Genomic DNA, 18574 nt, shown 5'->3' on the forward strand with positions numbered 1-18574 from the left:
ACTGACGTTATCATTGCACCAATTAGGGACTTCACAACGTAATTAGATAATATGCAAAAGAAAGTGCTACAGTAATCATTTCTTTTTAAGGGCTTTATGTGTGACATAAAAAAACGAGAAAAAAATCATTTAGATATTCTCTTGAATCATCGATTATGAAAATGGTAACGAAATCGACATCAGTTAGACGACGAAGGCAATATCCGGTCAGAACATTGAGTGTATTGCTATATACTTCCTAATGTATATTAGTTTCATTTTTAGTGATGTTGAGTCATTTCAGGAACTCCGTAACTTAGACGCAAAGCTAAACGTATCCGACGTATGACTTCGGGGATGAATAGACTGACTGGCACGCACTTGACATTTCTTGGCGTGTTTAAAAAACGAAATAAAAAGCTTGTTACCGAACATTCATGCTATTTCGTATTCGTGGTTCATAACGCATTACTGAAGTTTAGCCATGATATTTTGATTCGAAGTGTAATATTTATGGACAGAAAAATAAGCATGTGAGTAACACAAACAAATTAAATGGTTAGGGCAACCTGACGTGAGAAATACAATAAGATGAAGGTCTACGGAGGCTATGCGTAGTATGGAGGATCCTATGGTTCTCTATAGAAACACCCACAATATCTGACAATGCTAGGATGATCCATCTGTAGACAACCACATTTCCGACAATGTACTAATAGGTTCCTCATAGGCCCCATAGTTATTCACTTGTATGCCATTTCAAAGTGTGAGGCAACAGCAGACTGGCCGTCCTTCTGTTCAAACAACTATGTGTCCGACAATTTTTCTATGTAGTATTTAACCTCATTTGCAGAGTCCCTCTTGAAGAGGAACACGATCGTCCTCATGTTTCATGCGGAGATCGAACGATGGCCAAATAATCTTGTTAAGGCTGTGCGTATACGGATATATACCATTTCGACTAAAACATACGGATTGCTCTCAATATGACACACGCTATCGATTATTACAGATGAAAATGTGTTCAAATTTATACCTAAATCGTTTGAAAAGATCGTTTATATTTTTTTCTAATGGAAACATGTTTTGTTATCAAATTACGTACCTGTCACCATATGTTAATACTAAAATGATTGTCTCTTTGAAATTAAAAATCATATGTCCTAACTGCCTAAATGTGTGACTCGGTCTGGACGTCTGAAATATGTATTTGTTAACAGAATAAATGTGGCAAAAATGCATAATGGAATATAATGTACTAGTGATCAGGTTCTTCTATGAATTAACATTTCTAAGTGACATTGAGAAATAAAGACCAGGCGATTCTAACTTGATATAGTATGTGTTTGACAGACATACTAAGGAATTCACTTTTTGTGGAAGGTTTCCTTCGCTTGAAACTGAAGAAAGAGCGAGTAGCCGATAGGAACTGTGTCCTAGTCAATGAGGAATTTCTTTGTATTTCGAGTCCTTTACGTGAATTCGTCAGAGGTAATAATTATACATTAGAAAATCTTGATGTTAGGGCTGAGCAGGTGCAAGGAAGTAAACGGTTATCAAAAGGTATAGAATACGGATTCCATAAACCTACCAACTTTTACGAACTTTACCCCCCAATCCCACCCACCCCACCCCCTTTGGCATCTTCTTCCTTAACTTGTGGTATCTCTAAATATTTTTACCCATTATGACTTATCTGTTGGTCAACAAAATTCTTTCAAATTACAATTTTAACAATATGCTCAATGCACTTTTTACTTGTAAACGTTTTTGATGTGTGATGGCGTTTCTGGCTGAACCTCTATGATTGCTTCAGGGGTCAGTAGAAACATTGGTAGTTATATTTCCCTGATGTGTATGTACTATACTCACATTTGACATTAACTATAACATCTCACAGATGTACATGTAATAAACACATTTTGTAAAGATTTCTAACATATTTCCCCTTGATACTGTATTTCCAGACTCTTAGAGATTTGAGCGGTGAATGCATATTGTACTCATGTGTGAAAATTGACCGAAGTAAGAAATTCATTCAAATGTATTGGATGTGCCAAAATTAAGAATAAATATGGTGTTTTGAAAAATTCACAAACACAAAGTTTTGATCAATACTGGGGTGCTTTTCCTTTCCTTTCGTTTTTTTTCTTCAGATCACCTGGCGACAAATGAAGTGCGGCATGTGTTTTTTTAAACATAGTCAACGCATACCCAGTCACTCTACCCGAACCTTGCTGCTGAGTAGCTAAGTCCAAGGGGTAGCCCGGGCAGTCAACGTAAATACTCTTAAATTTACGTTGGTAGAGTATTTAAAAAATCTGTGAAATGTGATATCAGTTAGGAATGTGTCTTCATTACATAGAGTAATATAATTCATTGTTTGTTGTTAATTGAGGGCACCGGAAGCCCGATTCTTCCCTGTGCAATTCCTAGTACAAAACACTGTTATGGTTGATATGTCAAAAAAAAAAAACTCACTAAAAAAGATAAAAATTGATTCCCTTAATATTTCGTAGCAACTATTTTACAAAACTTCAAAATTATAGTGATCTAGAATTAAATTTGTCTGAATTCTCAAAAATTAAAAGAGGACTGAGGCATAGGGCAAACTCCTGTTTTGCTGTAGAATTACAAAATTCGAGCAACAACAATACCTTAATTGTATCATACTTAAAGGATTTATTTCATAAGCTTTTGAAACTGGTAGATACTCCAAACCAAAAATTCCATCAAATGAAAGATCTTGTAAACTCTGTGTCGACCAAGTGGAGGACGAATCCCATTTATTGTTTTTTGCCTTCATTATAATTCTTTACAAAATAGATATGAAATACACATTTATACCACAAATGAATCATTATAAGAAATACGAAACCTTTGTTTATTCATAAAGGAACCGTGTAAGAACAGGGGCCAACATTATTCAATTTTGTGATATGAACCAGGGACTTCCTGTTACACTTCTGTCAGCCTCATATCTTGACCTACACTTAGAAATCGATGGTAAAGGAAAACTATTGACCAAACTTTACGACAAACGTGATGACTTTTCATTCAGAATTGTCAACTTTCCTTTCATCTGTGGCAACATCCCTTCGGCACCTGCGTATGGAGTGTTCATATCACAACTCATACGTTATGCAAGAGCTTGCCGAAACTATGCAGACATTTTGTATCGCGCTAGAACTCTAACAAATAGGCTTCTGGAACAGGGTTATGTTGTTACAAGATTGAAGTCATCACTACAGAAGTTTTATGGTAGTCATCATGAACTCGTGGATCGTTATGGTGTATCCATCTGCACCATGAAAACTGATTTATTCAACGGGTCATAGTTTTCGTTTCCTCGTTTGTCTACCCCGGACTTGACTTTTTATGAGCAACTCGGCGAGTGTTCCTAGAAAAGCAGAGGACGCTTACCCTACCGGTGCACCTGGTCCATGCTCCCAGTTTTTAGTGGAGCCCGAGTTGCTCATTTGTCTTTGTTACTTTGTATGTATGATTTTAGTTATTTTATGTTCTTTGTTGTGTATGTCTGTTTTCCATGTCTGGTCTTTGTCCCTGGATTACATTCTTTTATTATCGCTATAACCTTGGTTCCCTTGATTACTCCTTCCTATAAAATATTGAGGTGAACTGAAATCTCACATTCTAATGCTACGATTTCTGTTTGGTTCCGTTGACTTATAGCGATAATATTCCACGCCATATAGAGTTATAGAACTTTTCCCATAATAAAAAAAAAGAAATTACATATGATGAATATTTATGATTGACATGTGACGTCACGTAAACAAGATGGCGGCTTCGGTCACTGTTCATGACAGATGCGAGAATGGATAGAGTGAAAGACCCCTTTGATATGTCGATTAAATGGATTTAGGAATTTTGTTGAATAAATTTTCGCTAAAATGGAAGGAGAAGACATAATGTCGCTATTTTGCGTTTGCGGTAAGTTTGTCAAAGCTCAGAAACAGTGTGATAATGTTTTGTACAAACAACGTATAATTTTTCTCATTCATTCATGTCATATTTTTTTCTAGTTTCTGTCAACATAGAACTGAGATAACGTTTCTAAAGCGCTAGTCTGTCACAACTCTTTGAGCTTACCTAAATGCAATAATGGAAAATGAACTGAAGTCATTGTGTCTAGTGTTTTTTTTTTCTTTGTGGTACATACAGTACATTTGTTTAGATAGAGGAGACAACAGACTTTGTTGAATAATTGAAATTTTCAAAAATAAAACTAACTTTATGAATTCTGTTTTTCTTAGTTTCATGGGGAGAACACTGATTATGCATGTATATTTTTTGCTAATTTTTTAATTTCATTTATTTTATATCTTATTTTTTTAAAGATGAATTGCTTTATTTATTTTTTTTTTAATTTTAAAATGTACTGGTCAAAGAGTACAATACACAGGTAGTTCTCACCCACGAGTAATTCTCAAAAAACAGATTTTTCGTCCTCTCCTGTTTAGCAAGTCAGTGTCCAAAATTTAAGACCAAATGTTTAACAGATTGTTGATATTCTGTAATCAATAGGTTCCACTTTTATCACAATATTGTACTTACATGTACATTGATTTTGATTGTACTTTCAACAGATGTAAAGTAATGTACATTTGCATGTCATAATGTATATACATGTGTAAATATACATTTGTACTTTTTGTACTTGTATGATGTGTACATGTTCAATATTCAAAATTTATGCTAATTAGTGAATAACAATCTACCAAAAAATGTAGATGTACAATAAAATAGATATTTTAGCAATTTTTTAAATATTGCAAGGTGTCAAAAAATATATGTTCAAAAATGTACATTTACATGAATGTTATTAGCATGCAATGAAATCTCTTAAAACCCTGTGGCACTTCTGGTTTTGTTAGGATTACTAATGATCTGTTCTCTTCCGAAGGGATTACAGATACATGTACATGTAGTAGGCAGGGACTGTGTAATAGCCATTTTGAAACTGCCAAGAAATTTAAATGAATAAAACTGAAAACATTGATTTAGGTGACATACATTTTGTACATTTTGATTTACATGTACAAATTATGTACTGTAACTGATTTTAGTTTCTCTATTTTCCAGAGTGGAGTCACTATGTTCTACACATACATTATAGATTGCAAATCTGCCATGTCCACTAATTTAAATATCTTTTCCCATATGAGTACAAAATTAACCAAAATATGTTAAAATATGTCAAAAACTGACCAATTGATATGAATTCAAACCGGGCATCTATACGGGGCCAATACGGCATCATAACTTTCAGTCGTTTGACACAACCATTTTGAGTAATAATTGGATTTAATGAACTTTGATCACCAGAACTGAAAGGTGCAGAAACACAAAAAAATCTTTCTTTTTATACAAAAGGGGTATTTAAGACTGAATAATGCAAATAAACCTACATGTCCTTGGTAAAACAGGAAAACAACTGTTTACAAATCATCTAGTTGAGTTGGTTAATAAAATTGTCAAAAAATATGTACTTTCATTTGGCCTTGTTATAGGTTTCGGTCAATCATTTTGCCTTCGACAGCCATTATAGCCCTCGGCGATGCCTCGAGTTCAATACGACCACCTCGACCAAAATGACAGACCTCAAACCTATAACCAGACCAATATGAAATTACATTTTCATTAACATACAGTGTATATATATTATTGAATTGTTATAAATCTCATAATCACAAACTATTTATGGTACAAATGTATGCACTATACAGGCAGAATGTATGAACAATGTAGGTTCACTGTAAACTAGAGACTTATTTTAAAATCATTTTATTCCAACTCCACTTTGGAGGGTCATTTTTTAAGAAAAAATCCCATTTGCAGTAGAAATGCTGATCAAAAGAATAAAAATGAAGAAAACTGTCCAGATGCCTGATTTGATATTAAAATAATGACCAGTATGTCATACATGTACATGTACAATCTGTACATGTAAGTTGACTTACAGAATGACAAAATGATTTTGCCCCAGACTGTACTTAATTGCCAATTTAATTGGTAACACTAACAGCATGGTAAAACAAATATGTGTGTTACCTGCTACCCTATTTACCCTAGTTTTTGTGCCTACCCTAAAACATTTCTTATGGCCACTTTAATATGATCAAGTGCTGTCAAAGTCTAGATTGTTTCCCCATTAACTCAATGTAAAATGTCTTTGTAAAATAAAGATTTTCATGCTGGTACTGGTAGCAGGAAATAAAACAATTAATTTTGTGTCTAAAATTACATTGTACTAGTACACCTTGTATCCACATTATATATGTGTAGTATACTTCATATTATAAATACTTATATTTTTTCAGTGAAAAAGGCAAGACTGATTGGACCTTCAGGTGAGTAAATCCCATTATATTTACATAAACTGTACATACTTGAATACTAGATTTTAGAATTTGTCTACTTTGTGTATACATTTACATGTTTACCAGGGTTTGACACTAAGTTTTTAGCTAGGTAGCCCAAATGACTTTCTGATCAATTAATTAGGTAGTCCTCAAAATTATCTTGCAGCCCTGTCTTTAGGTATAGTGAAATTTTAAGAATTAATTTAGGTAGCCCAAAGGAATACCCATTAAAATTTGAAGGTAGTTCTCTCTCAAATTAGGGTGGCACAGGACTACCAGACTACTGTTAGTGTCAAACTTTGTTTACAAAGTAAGTGTAAACTAACTAACATAAACATACAATGTATACATGTACATTTCAAAAACACCCAAGTCCACATTCCGATGAAGCATGAAATCCTTATTTTAAAATTAATTTACATACATGTATGACATAATGCACATCTGTATGTGATGTATACCATTGAAGTATTTTTGCATGCACTTGTACAGTGTACAAATGTACATGCGCATAGCTTACATGTACAATATAAGTTATATCAGTTAAACTTCACAATGATTTGATAAGATTTGATAATTCAAAATACATGTATTCTTGCATGTAATACAAAATTTATTTACAAACGACATGAAAGTACATTTATCTACATCAATTAATCAATCACTTAGAAAGTCCGTGGATGTACACGTACAATATACGTATGGATGGTCATATTTTTTTAAACCAACTGTAGTGCCTACTTGTATGTACTATAGTACATGTACAAATTTACAAATGTAAATGTTAAAATATCTTATCATGTTTAGATGAATTTAATTTTATCCTGACATTTCAAAGCTAAAACTAGCTTTATACATGTATATTTATGTTCAAGAAGTTGCAACATGGCTATTGATATGTAGGAAATCCTTTTTCAACTGAAGGCATATTTTAAATAATCGTTCATCCTGTTTGACAATCATGCTCCAACCAGGTTTAGTTCATTAGCATATCATATCTGTTTTATGTTGTCTTTGGTGGAGTAGAAATATCATGCATTCCATAACTATTTAGGTTAAAAATTGACAGACGCAAACTTAAAGTACAATATTCATGTATGCATATAAAGGCATGGTTGTAACAGTTGATACTTTTGACAGTGTATATTGTACATGTACTTTACTATACCATGTAATGTATTATGTTGCCCATTTTGTACAGGATTTGATGGGTAGTTTAACATGTAATTACATGTAAATTGTTAAAAAAAGCCTATAAATTTACTGTAAGTTCTGTAAGAAATACATGTACACAGTACAATCAACATGTACATGTAGTTTACCCTGTTAAATTCAAGAACTCCATACCACGCAAAAAAGTGTAGTGCAGAAGATTAAATGTAAATGTATCATGTGTATTGTTCACATCATGAATGTATATATGATTGATACATGTATTTTTAATGTTAGTGTCCTCCTATTCATGTTTTGAAATGCATGAACATATATCATAGCACAGTGCTTGCGAAATATTCAGCGTTGCTGCTTAGTGTTATGTTTGTCTAGGAATTATATTTACACGGAGAACATGAATGGAAGTACTACATGTATTGGTTACATGTTCTGAATTGTAAAATACATATAGATTACATGTAATCAGCTTGTCTTGATATGATTCAATTAATTTCACTATAGTGTGCCATTGCTTATGTCACTGCAATTTATTCTGCCAGACACAATATATCATAAGGATTCGATTAATGCTTATAAAAGGACATTGCCACCTATTTACTATTGATTATTGTATTGTCTTCCAAAAAAACCCTTACTGATTTTGTAAGTGCATGTATGTTTAAATACAGTGTGATCCATGGTCAAGATCTGCAAAAAAGATGTGAACATGAAATTTTAGTTGTTTGGGCCATTGGCCTCCCTGTGTAACACCCTGGTATGGAAGGATCAGGGAGGCAAAGATCCCCTGGCTGTAATGTATTTTTAGATTTTGAGAGGGTTAAGATTCAGTTTCTAGAGCAGGTTTTTTTATGATCTTCAGACATGGGAATGATGTTGCAGGTTTTTGTTGTGCCAGTGTTGATTGGTGGTCAGTTGTTTTCATATACATGTACATAGAACTTTACATTTGTACATTGGAAGTTTTAAATTCATTAATTCCACTTGTAAATAAACATTTGTATATGTAAATGTATTCCATGCTTTCAAGTTTTGTACCACTTGTAATATATAAACATTCCATCATACAATAACCATCTGGTTTGTAAGTTTCTACTCTTGTGATGTTTGCCGGGGTATATTCTTGGGTCATTGTTATCCTGAACTGCAGCATAATCAACAGGTATAACTGACAGAGTTATTTTTCCTTTTTGACAGTCTTCATATTTAGGCACAAGTCCATTGGTCCTGGCCAGTTAAATAAACTGTAAACTTGTTAAATTTTGATATTTAGAAATCCAAGGGGCTTGTACATGGACATGTAGATTTTTTTGGATAGTCGGTGCACACTTTTGTCCAAGATAATTAGTGCATTAAAGTACATGTAGATGATCAATATGTTACACCTGGGACCGATAACTTCAAAGTAGATACCATTAAATATATGTACAGTTGGAACACTTGACAGCAAGGAATACTGGTAGTACAAGAATTTTCAATTCAAAGTCTGTATTGACTTAGTCCAGGTAGATTCTTCATTATTTTTAGCACTTCATCATTCTGTGTTTTGGAATGTTGTATTTTTCTTTGCCTTTTAATGGAAATGTAGAGAAATTCTTAGTGAAATTGATGTCTGTGACTTTTAATGTAAGGGACTTGGTGCTTGTTGTATGCTCCATTATGAGGTGGACATGTACATACATGTGAAATCAGAATTACCTATTTAAATAAACTTTGCTGCAATGGTGCAGTATGCTGCCACAAAGTGATCTCTGCATACATGTACATTGCATGTACATTTACATAAATGCATTCAGTATTTACATGAATAATTACATGCACATGTGCTTGGTTAAAAAATTGTTGTAAATGATTGATTTGTTTCTACTAAGTAAAAAAAGGTTCTTTTCATATTATCCCTTCAATTACATGGATATTTTGCTGTCCAATAACTTTAAGTTTTTAATAAGGATTGACTAATTACTCTGATTTTTCTCTGATAGATGCAAAAAGGATGTAATTGTAAAAAAAATTGTTTTAAAAATAAGCAGTAAAAAATGCTTTGGTAATGAAGGATTTAAGGGCTTTCCCTACATGGAAAAGACCTTATTGTTTTTCTAATGTTTTCTTCTTTTTTTTTTCTTTTGATATGGTATCTTCATCAATGATCTTTGGTCTATGTGACCTTTCATTTGCACCCAAGCTCAAAGGTCACAGAGTGTTTTTTTTTTTTACCATGCAACATTTACTTTGACACTGCCGTGTTTCGTCATCTTTCAAGATAGCATTATGAAATTTGGACCATCGATAGATTTTTTATAGGACTTTTACCGGATAACCCCATGAAGAATTTCATCATCCATTGTAGAAGTTATCTCCCGTTTATTAGCGTCTTATCACTATGGTGAACATGGTCCCCCGAACTCATTTTTCAGGATATCATTATCATACTTGATGAACATGTAGATGTCATCATGATCTATTAGGAAATGACCATGCTAAGGATTTCATTATCATCTTTAAGAGTTATGTCCCCTTAAAACAATTTCTTTTAATCCCTCATATCTTGAAATCATAACATAGGATCAATCTAAAAACTGTTTCATGTACACACGATAAAGAACTAATGAATAAACATAAACCTGTATTTTATTATCAAACCATACAGGAGTTATATCCCTTGAAATACAAAAATGTATCATACTTAAGTTTTTAAAATTTATATTTCGAGAATGGGAAGTTGTAGAAATATAGGACCTTCATCAATGAATTTGGTCTATGTGACTGTTTATTTGCATCCAAGGACAAAGGTCATAGAGTGCTAGAAAGCTTTCTCACTGCAAATTACAGACCTTGATATTAAGAAAACGATATAAGTTAAGTGCAATAATACAGTGTATGAAATGATCTTCTCGATAAGCCCTTCATTTTGTTCAAAAGTTATGACAATTTAAATGTTTTGCAGAATCCGGTTTGTGACCTTGACGATGTTAGTTTTTATCAAGGTCAAGTAATTCTAAGATGTATGGTGGTAGTTTCATGTCTCTACGACCTCCGGTTCTGGAGTTTGTTATTACATCATATTTTAATAATCATTTAGCTCAAAATGAGCTCCAGAATTGCCCAAATTATTCAATAATATTGTTGTATATGTTCTTTAAATTATCATGCAGCTTTCAGATTTGAGGTATTTTGTCTAGTTTTGGATCTATTGAAATTTTAAGTTTTGAAAGCAGGGGTATATATTTTAAGATCCAAAACAGACACACAAATGATCATTTCAAAGAATGAAAGATCTGCACAAGTACAACTGTTTGACAAAATACAAGGACCAATAAAAAAAAAAACAATGATACTACAACAACTTAAAATTTTCATATTTTTCGATTGTTTTATATATTTCATCAATACCTATTTATAGATTTGATATTGCATCATTTTTTCAACTTCCTCGAAGGAGGTCATTTGATATATCATTTTGAAGGTCTAAATGAGTATACTTCAAAAATCTCAGTTTCAACCATGATAAGTCATACATATTCAAAGAGCAGGGTCATGAAGTGCAAAAATTTCTTTTAGGGTAAGGTTGTTGCGTATCAAATGAAAGGTCTTAAAGCGTACATCTGAAATATCGATGTTTTGTCTCGAAAAAAATGAGTTGGGTGAGGTCAATGAGTTCAAAACTTAAGTTGTTTATATAGTTAGGTTGTCGCATATCAAATTAAAGGTCATAGTATGTACATCTCAAGTTTTAATTTTTTTATACAGAAAAAGAACCCAGTTTGGGTTAATAAGTGCCAAATTCTAAAGTTCACAGAAAGTAGGGTTGTTGTATATTTAACGAAAGGTCACCCAGTTTACATTACAAAAATCATGATGGAAACATTGACAATTGCATTTGACAAGGTCACCAAGTGCAAAAATCAAACTGTTGTAGAAGGTTAACATTTTATGTATCAAACAAAATATCTTAATGTGTAGATTGCACAGAGAAAGTTTTCAAGGGAAAGACCTTTCAATTGTTTAACAAACAATTGACATACTAGTTTTTTTCTGAGCTTATACATGCAGATGATTAAAAGAGAAGGTCATTACATAGGAAACCATTTTTTTATACACTGCCATGCTAAGTGGGGAGTATTTAGTGATACAGTGTCTGTCTGTCAGACCTCCGACAATTTTCTGATGATAACTTGAGAACAATTCAGTCAAATTTTTTGTAGCTTTGCACAGTTGTTTAGTACCAAAAATTACAGGTTAATTTCAATTTTCAGCAAAATCCAAGTATATATGGTTTTCAAGTGAGGCCCTTTTGAAAATTTTGTGACAAATTGCTACTCCCTTTTTTTCAAAATGCCCTATTTTTTTAAGATGGCATAATGCATGTTCATTGTAATACATTGTAATGCAGTTTAAAATTTTTTTTGGCTTACAAATTAATGGAAATGATGTATGATAGAATATAATTTTCATATTTAGTATTATATGTGTAGTACATATACATGTTTGTACAAATGTAATCATTGTTTTGCTCATATAATCCTTATAACCTACCCACACTTTTTCACTGAAGGAATCCTTGATTACAATCATATGTTTTTTAGTCATGAAAATTTAAGATTCAGTTAATAACTTGATACAGGCCATTGATTTTTGACAGATCAGACTAATACAGAATAAATGGAAATCAATTTTATACTGGGAAAATAATTCCTGCATAATCAATACACCAAAGACAGTGATTGCAAATCTTATGAAGCATACAAATTTTTCCAGAGGTTATTGCATCTAGTTAATTCATAGGGCAGACATACATCATGTCTGTAGTGGCTAAAACTTGTTTCAGTACCAACACTGGACATTATATATCAGCCAAAACCCCATTTATATTGGCATAATTTGAGAGAATTTTAAGAATTATAATATGTATTTACTATTCATTGACAGTCCACATGATGTTAGTTCATCAAATAATTGTTTTATCTACTTCATGTATTTGTTACTTGACATTGAAGGAGTGAGTCAGTATCAACAATGTAAGTCTAATATTGAAGTAATGAGTCAGTATCTTCAAAATTAGTCTAACTACTCTAACCAATGAGTAATCAGTTTCTGAATCAATTATTCATTCATGATATTGTTAATTTTTTATAAAAATAACATGCATTGTAGATTACACATGTACATGTTCAATCGTCAACATGACAGTACATGTATGCCAAATAATGATTTAAGTCATAAGAAAAATAAATTTGAATGGTGTACATAGTGCCATAGTTTTACATGATACTTTTTTTTTTAAATTGACAGGTATGTGTCTGTTCTTGAACAGATCAAAGAATTTTCTGCTACATGTAACTTGTAACTAATGAATTGTTTAGTACTACAATAACAAATAAAATATGGTTTTACAACAATGCCATTTCAACTTAAACTGTACCTGGACCAAACAATGGATAATTTAAAGTGGCAAATGGACCAGCTGAGATACATATATAAATTTTGTTGGTCCAACTTAATTCTTACTTCTCTATGACCAGCCAACCGTATTTTTTTTTACCTCACTGTGTGAGTTTGAACACTAATAGTTGAAGTACAGACAATGACATTATATTACCCATTTTATTCTTACATGTGCAATCTGAGATATTTGAAATATAATTATTTGTAATCTTTAACATAAGATTAAGTGATGAATTAGTTTGCTATTTTTCTATAGAAACTGTTTCCATGGAATCGTAATCATCACAGATGTGTTGACAGGAATGATGACACTATGACCTTTTCTTTTCAAGCTTTTATAGAAGCAGCATCAGTTTATGTCTTAGCTGGCCTAACATGACATTTTTAGCCTCTTTGGTTAATTTGATATATACCACATCTAGACATAGTAATTTTCATTAGCTTTACCAATTCATTTTGATCAAGTTGGAATCCATTTTGGATGAACTTTCTGGTGACCATAATTTGACTGAAAGCTTGCCTTGATGTTTCATTAAATAATAATCTTGTTAGCTCTTAGTACATGATCAATGATGGCATGACCTATATCCCAACATTGTGAACTTCTGATGAGCAATACAATTACTATAGAATTAAGACAAATCCAGCTTCAGATTGATATTTTTATTGTACTCATTAGGTCTGGGTATTCAGCATCAGAACAGTTAAAGGAATCAATTTATATCAGAACAAAGACATATGGTGGTGATTATACAATATTATTGCATTCATGGCTGTTGCACTTAGGTTTTTTTTTTTTTATTTATTTATTTTGGTAGTTCATGTATGGTCAGTATTTCAAAAAAAAGGATGAATGAAAGGAATTAATAATATGACTTAATAACTAACTTAATTATTATCACTTTTTATGACTGAAATATTTTTCTACTCATTCTTCAAAAAAATAAAATTCTTACCCAACCCAATGTTTTATGTATTAATTAATTGAACTGATAATACATTTACTTTAAAGCTATTGCATGAATTTGCAATGTTTTGGTGAATAATGCATTAGCTAATCTTTTTTTATAGCCCGAGTAAGCTTTCATACACACATATTAGAAAAATTAAACACATATGATAATTTATGTACATGTACTAATTATTTATATAGAACCTTGAAATTCTAGTCTATTCTTCCACTAAGTTGTTTGTGTTGTCACTTTTTAGTGCATTTCCAATATTTTTCTATAGGTATCATCTCAGATAATTACAAATGGACCAATATTGACAGACAAGAAAACTAATTGCCTCTGTTGTCATTGTCATGTTTGGTGTGTGTCTGGCACTCCAAGATGTAAAATGAAGGAATGTCTGAGTTATTGATGTACTGCTCCTGACAATTCCAGGAAAATAATGAATTCAAAGAATTAATGAAAAGAAAACAATGAAAATGATCAGGACTTGAGTCCATCATTCATCAGTTATTGAATTTGACAGCTAAATAAATAAAAGTATTGCATTGTAAGTAGAAATTGTGGGTTTCCTAAATAAATATATCAAGTATAACTACATTTGGATTGTTGACCATCATTAAAAGGATGACAGACTATGATGCATGTCTCTGAATTATCTGTTTTGATGCTTCTGTGTACAACTATACAGAATTTAGGATTATAAGTGTAGGAGGATTTGGTTCTGTCAAATCCATCAAAGAAATTCAATACAACAAAATCTTTCTAAATCATACTTATTCTTTAAAGGTGATCTTACCGACTTTTGGCATCTCAAAATGTCATGGCATTACCAAAAAAAAACAAACATTTAACAGTTTGTGTCCTTGTTAAAAAATGTAGTATCAACTATTCTTTCTGGTTAAGTCTTTATATCAGTTTGTAAATTTTTGTCTTGATCTTTTAAAGCCCTTCACAGTACTGTGTAAATTTTTGTCTATTCCCTTTAAAGCCATTTACAGAAAAAAATATGAAGTTCCACTAATTCCTCATACTTGAAATCTTTTATTTACTTCAAGTGTAAAATGTCATAGAATATTTTATATTGGTTTTTCTGTGAGGGTTTGTTGCAGATAAAACCCTGCAGCTGAACTGATACATTTAGGTCAATATCAATTTGTTATTCATCACTCATGTCAGTTGCATCTGTTTCAACTATGTGTTTCCATGAGACATATAAATTCTTACAAGAGCTTACAACTAATACCAAGTAAGCTATAGCTCTGAATACTGCTTAATAAACATATCTTGACATTTTGTCAGAAAGCACAAGATTTTCCATTTGCTTTGTATGGGTTTGCTCAATTTAAAGGAGCTAAAGAATTTAAAGGAATTGATTATATGAGGACCCAATGATTGATGGCTTCAGTATAACTCATTAGATGGCCATATAGCACAGTGGGACAGACCATTCTTTCTAATTTTCTAATTTACACTGAATTATCCCCTATTGTGTAAATAATAACTTGGAAGATAGTAGAACGAAATGATTGAAAAAATGCAATAGATGGTCCTAATTAGAATGTCCTTGTCTACTTGTCTTAAAATGTGTGACAAATTTAAGGATCAGATTCGAGAATTAGATTGAATTAAATTTACTATTTTATTTTTGTCACAGGATAAGGGAGAAATCTTTAGTAAGAAATTGGATTTTAAAAATATTGAAAGATAAATTGCATTGTGAAAATCGTGTTAGAAAGCACTATGGGTAATCTCTCTTATTCAAATTGTTTAAGGATTGTTCAGTTATGGTGTAAAACTGTATTACTTTTGTACTTCAAAATTATGAAATTATGAAAGTTCGAGTGTTGTAAATTATATAGGAAAAATCTTTTTGTAAGATGGTCGTGTGCTATTCAAGTTCACCCAACTGTATGAAATGTATTGTTTAAAGTATATTAACTGCACAAGAAAACGTTATTATAATGAGGTTGTACTACCATAGTACATCTGTCTGATTACAAGGTGTATAAAGCCACTGAAATTCAGATATTATTAGATTATGTAATATTTTTTCAACAGAGGGAGTTTCTCATTCTGATCTTGTTGAGGAGCTTTGCTGCGAGACAGGACGAGCATGAGAAACTCCTGCAAGTTGAAAATATATAAAATAATCTGTTTATCACTGTTTGGCTGCAGTGTAATGTATTAGTTTTCTTTTATTCTCAATTTTCCTAACCTAAATATGTAAGTTTTTTAAGCACTGCAAAGTTTCCTTTCAGGACTATTTTTCTGCGAAGTGCTACGTGACGTAATGTATGTTGCTATACGATAATTTTCTTTCTTGCTCGACTGGCGTGAGATTGAAAATTATCGTATTGCAAGATCAAAGGGATTTTAAACAAAATAGTAATAAAGAGTAATATTACATGTTTGCTGCAAGCTGCCAATATGAAAATGATTATCCAACTTCATGCATGCAATTCCTTGTACTTGTGCATTGAAACTACTTGACCTGCAGAGTATTTTATTCATATGCATGTCCATTCTTCTGTCTGCCTTATGTCTGATAACTGTATAATAATACTATACTAAGTACTGGTAATAAGATTATCTCATTACACTATAACACAAGCTTTGGACCTTCTAATAAAGGGCATTATTCCCCCACTTAATGAGTTGGGCTATATTGTGATCCATTTGTTATTTGTTTACCTCTGAGGTGTTATTACCTATTTTTCTTCTGAGAATTTCTGATAACTGTTTGTTTGTTAATGCATTGGAAGTGAATGACTTATTAATATATGCATTCTTTGTTTGCTTTCAGAACGTTTTAACACGTATGTGACCTTGAAGCTACAAAATGTCAAATCTACAACCATACAAGTCAAAGGAAATAATCCATGTTGGGAGCAAGATTTTATGTTGTAAGTATACACAGACATATTAAAAGGATTCAAATTATACTCTTACAATGAAAAATGTAAAGGACCAGTTCAAGATCAAGAGATGTAGTCCACATGATGTGGCAAAAATAAAATCTTAATACATTTGTAATCTTTATTCAGTAGGCTGAGTGGTTCATAGCCCAAAGGTACTTTGGTGCTGGATTTCAGAATTTCACTTCTTTGACCCCTGAGCGTAAATTTGTAGCTATACATGTGTATGTACATGTATACAGTTTACTTACATATTTGAGCCAAAACACTGATACTAAAGTCCTGTAACACAGATATTTTAAAAATATTTTATATAACTTGAGACAGTGTATGAGTATGCCTCTTTAAGTTTATATTTTATTGAAATCATTTGCATTCATATGGAAAGATTGATAGGCTCTTACATGAGTGAAGATTACTGGTTAGCCCCACCCCCCTTCCAAAAAAAAAATCTGTGTTTCTGGTAACCTGACCTATATTTATCTCCTGCCGACCCTAATTTTGTTATGGTGTCAAAAAAAAACAAAAACAAAAAATACGGATTTTTGGCATTTCCTTTTGAATTTTACTAGAATCGCCTTGCTCTCCGATGTGGAGGTTCAGAATTTATTAAAAAAAAATTGAACAACATGACTGTGGCTATAAGTAATTCAATATTCAAGGGTGTCATAATAGAGGCAGCAAAACTTGTAGGGTTTAAAAAAAACAAAAAAAAACTACCTACCCACCCTAATTTTGAAGGTGATGTGACCGGAAACACAGAATTTTTTTTTAGGCCTTAGGTCATGTTTCATGAGTTTGAGAAATTCTAGGTTTTTTTTTTTTCATAAATGGAGCATAGCGTAACAAGTGAAAAGACCAAAGAGTGAGAGATAACCCAATCTTTGATCTTCAATGAGTATAAGTACTTGTTTCTTCTGTCAAAATGTGTATATTGTGTTCAATTCTCATAGAGAACACCGCCATTTTTGGAAACATAGTTTAAAGTGACGTCAAAGTTTCTCTTGCCTTTGTTTTGAATATGCTATGACACTTCCACTTTTGAATTTTTTCATTGGCTAATAGAACAAGCTAAGACAAGGGCACATGACCTCATCTTACACTGGTCGTCTCAACTTGCAAAGGGCCATTACTAGAAGAATGTAAACTTTGAAACAAAAAGTACATTTACATGAATGTATTTAAGAGTACTGTGGACCTTCTTTGTTAGGTATATATGTACTTAAATGGTACTTTGGAAGCACTATTCTGCATAGGACACCAAATTAAATGGTATTTGTGTATAAATTCAATCATACTAAACATGTACACCTGAATTTTCAACAAAACAGTGAACTACTCAAAAACGTTCTGAAAGCAAACTATGAAAACAAAAGGATTCTTACAGAAGTGGATAATGTGTATAGGTACATTGTAGAAAAAAAAATGAAAATAATAGTTCTAGTGGGTCATGGTAAGTAGAATCGATAAAAAAAATAATTCCCAAGGCAGTGAATCATTTTTAATGTTGATTGTTAAATTAATCATGTTTCAGAAACTCAGTATTCAAAGCTAAAATTGAAGTAGGTATTAGTCAGCATAAAAAGTTAGATGAGGTCAGAAAAATTGTAGAAAAATGTCACTATTAAATTGACAATTCTAAAAATTACAACAGTAATCCATGCCCTGTATGTTCTAATTTAAATCTTGTTCTTCACTAATATCTAGTCTAGTTCAAGGTACTAAT

The 18574-nt window shown here is 32.0% G+C and overlaps 1 protein-coding gene across 17 annotated transcripts in view; it reads left to right on the forward strand.

The window, feature by feature from the left end:
- LOC148622270 (protein unc-13 homolog B-like) overlaps positions 1-18574 on the forward strand; it is a 142858-nt gene that overhangs the window by 35475 nt on the left and 88809 nt on the right. For 3 of the 17 annotated variants that reach the window (XM_088571987.1, XM_088571988.1, XM_088571999.1), the window contains exons 1-3: positions 1201-1470; positions 6324-6353; positions 16737-16836. In XM_088571987.1, the coding sequence (XP_088428113.1) occupies positions 1320-1470; positions 6324-6353; positions 16737-16836 (281 nt within the window). In that variant the 5' untranslated portion in view covers positions 1201-1319. Of the gene's footprint in view, positions 1-1191; positions 1471-3763; positions 3934-6323; positions 6354-16736; positions 16837-18574 lie in introns of those variants that run through there. The other 14 variants (XM_088571995.1, XM_088571998.1, XM_088572001.1 and 11 more) reach the window with 10 other exon arrangements.

Source organism: Perna viridis, chromosome 3 (genome assembly GCF_037379345.1).
Source record: "Perna viridis isolate PV_CMFRI_1.1 ecotype Kerala chromosome 3, ASM3737934v1, whole genome shotgun sequence".
NCBI classification, from domain to species: domain Eukaryota; kingdom Metazoa; phylum Mollusca; class Bivalvia; order Mytilida; family Mytilidae; genus Perna; species Perna viridis.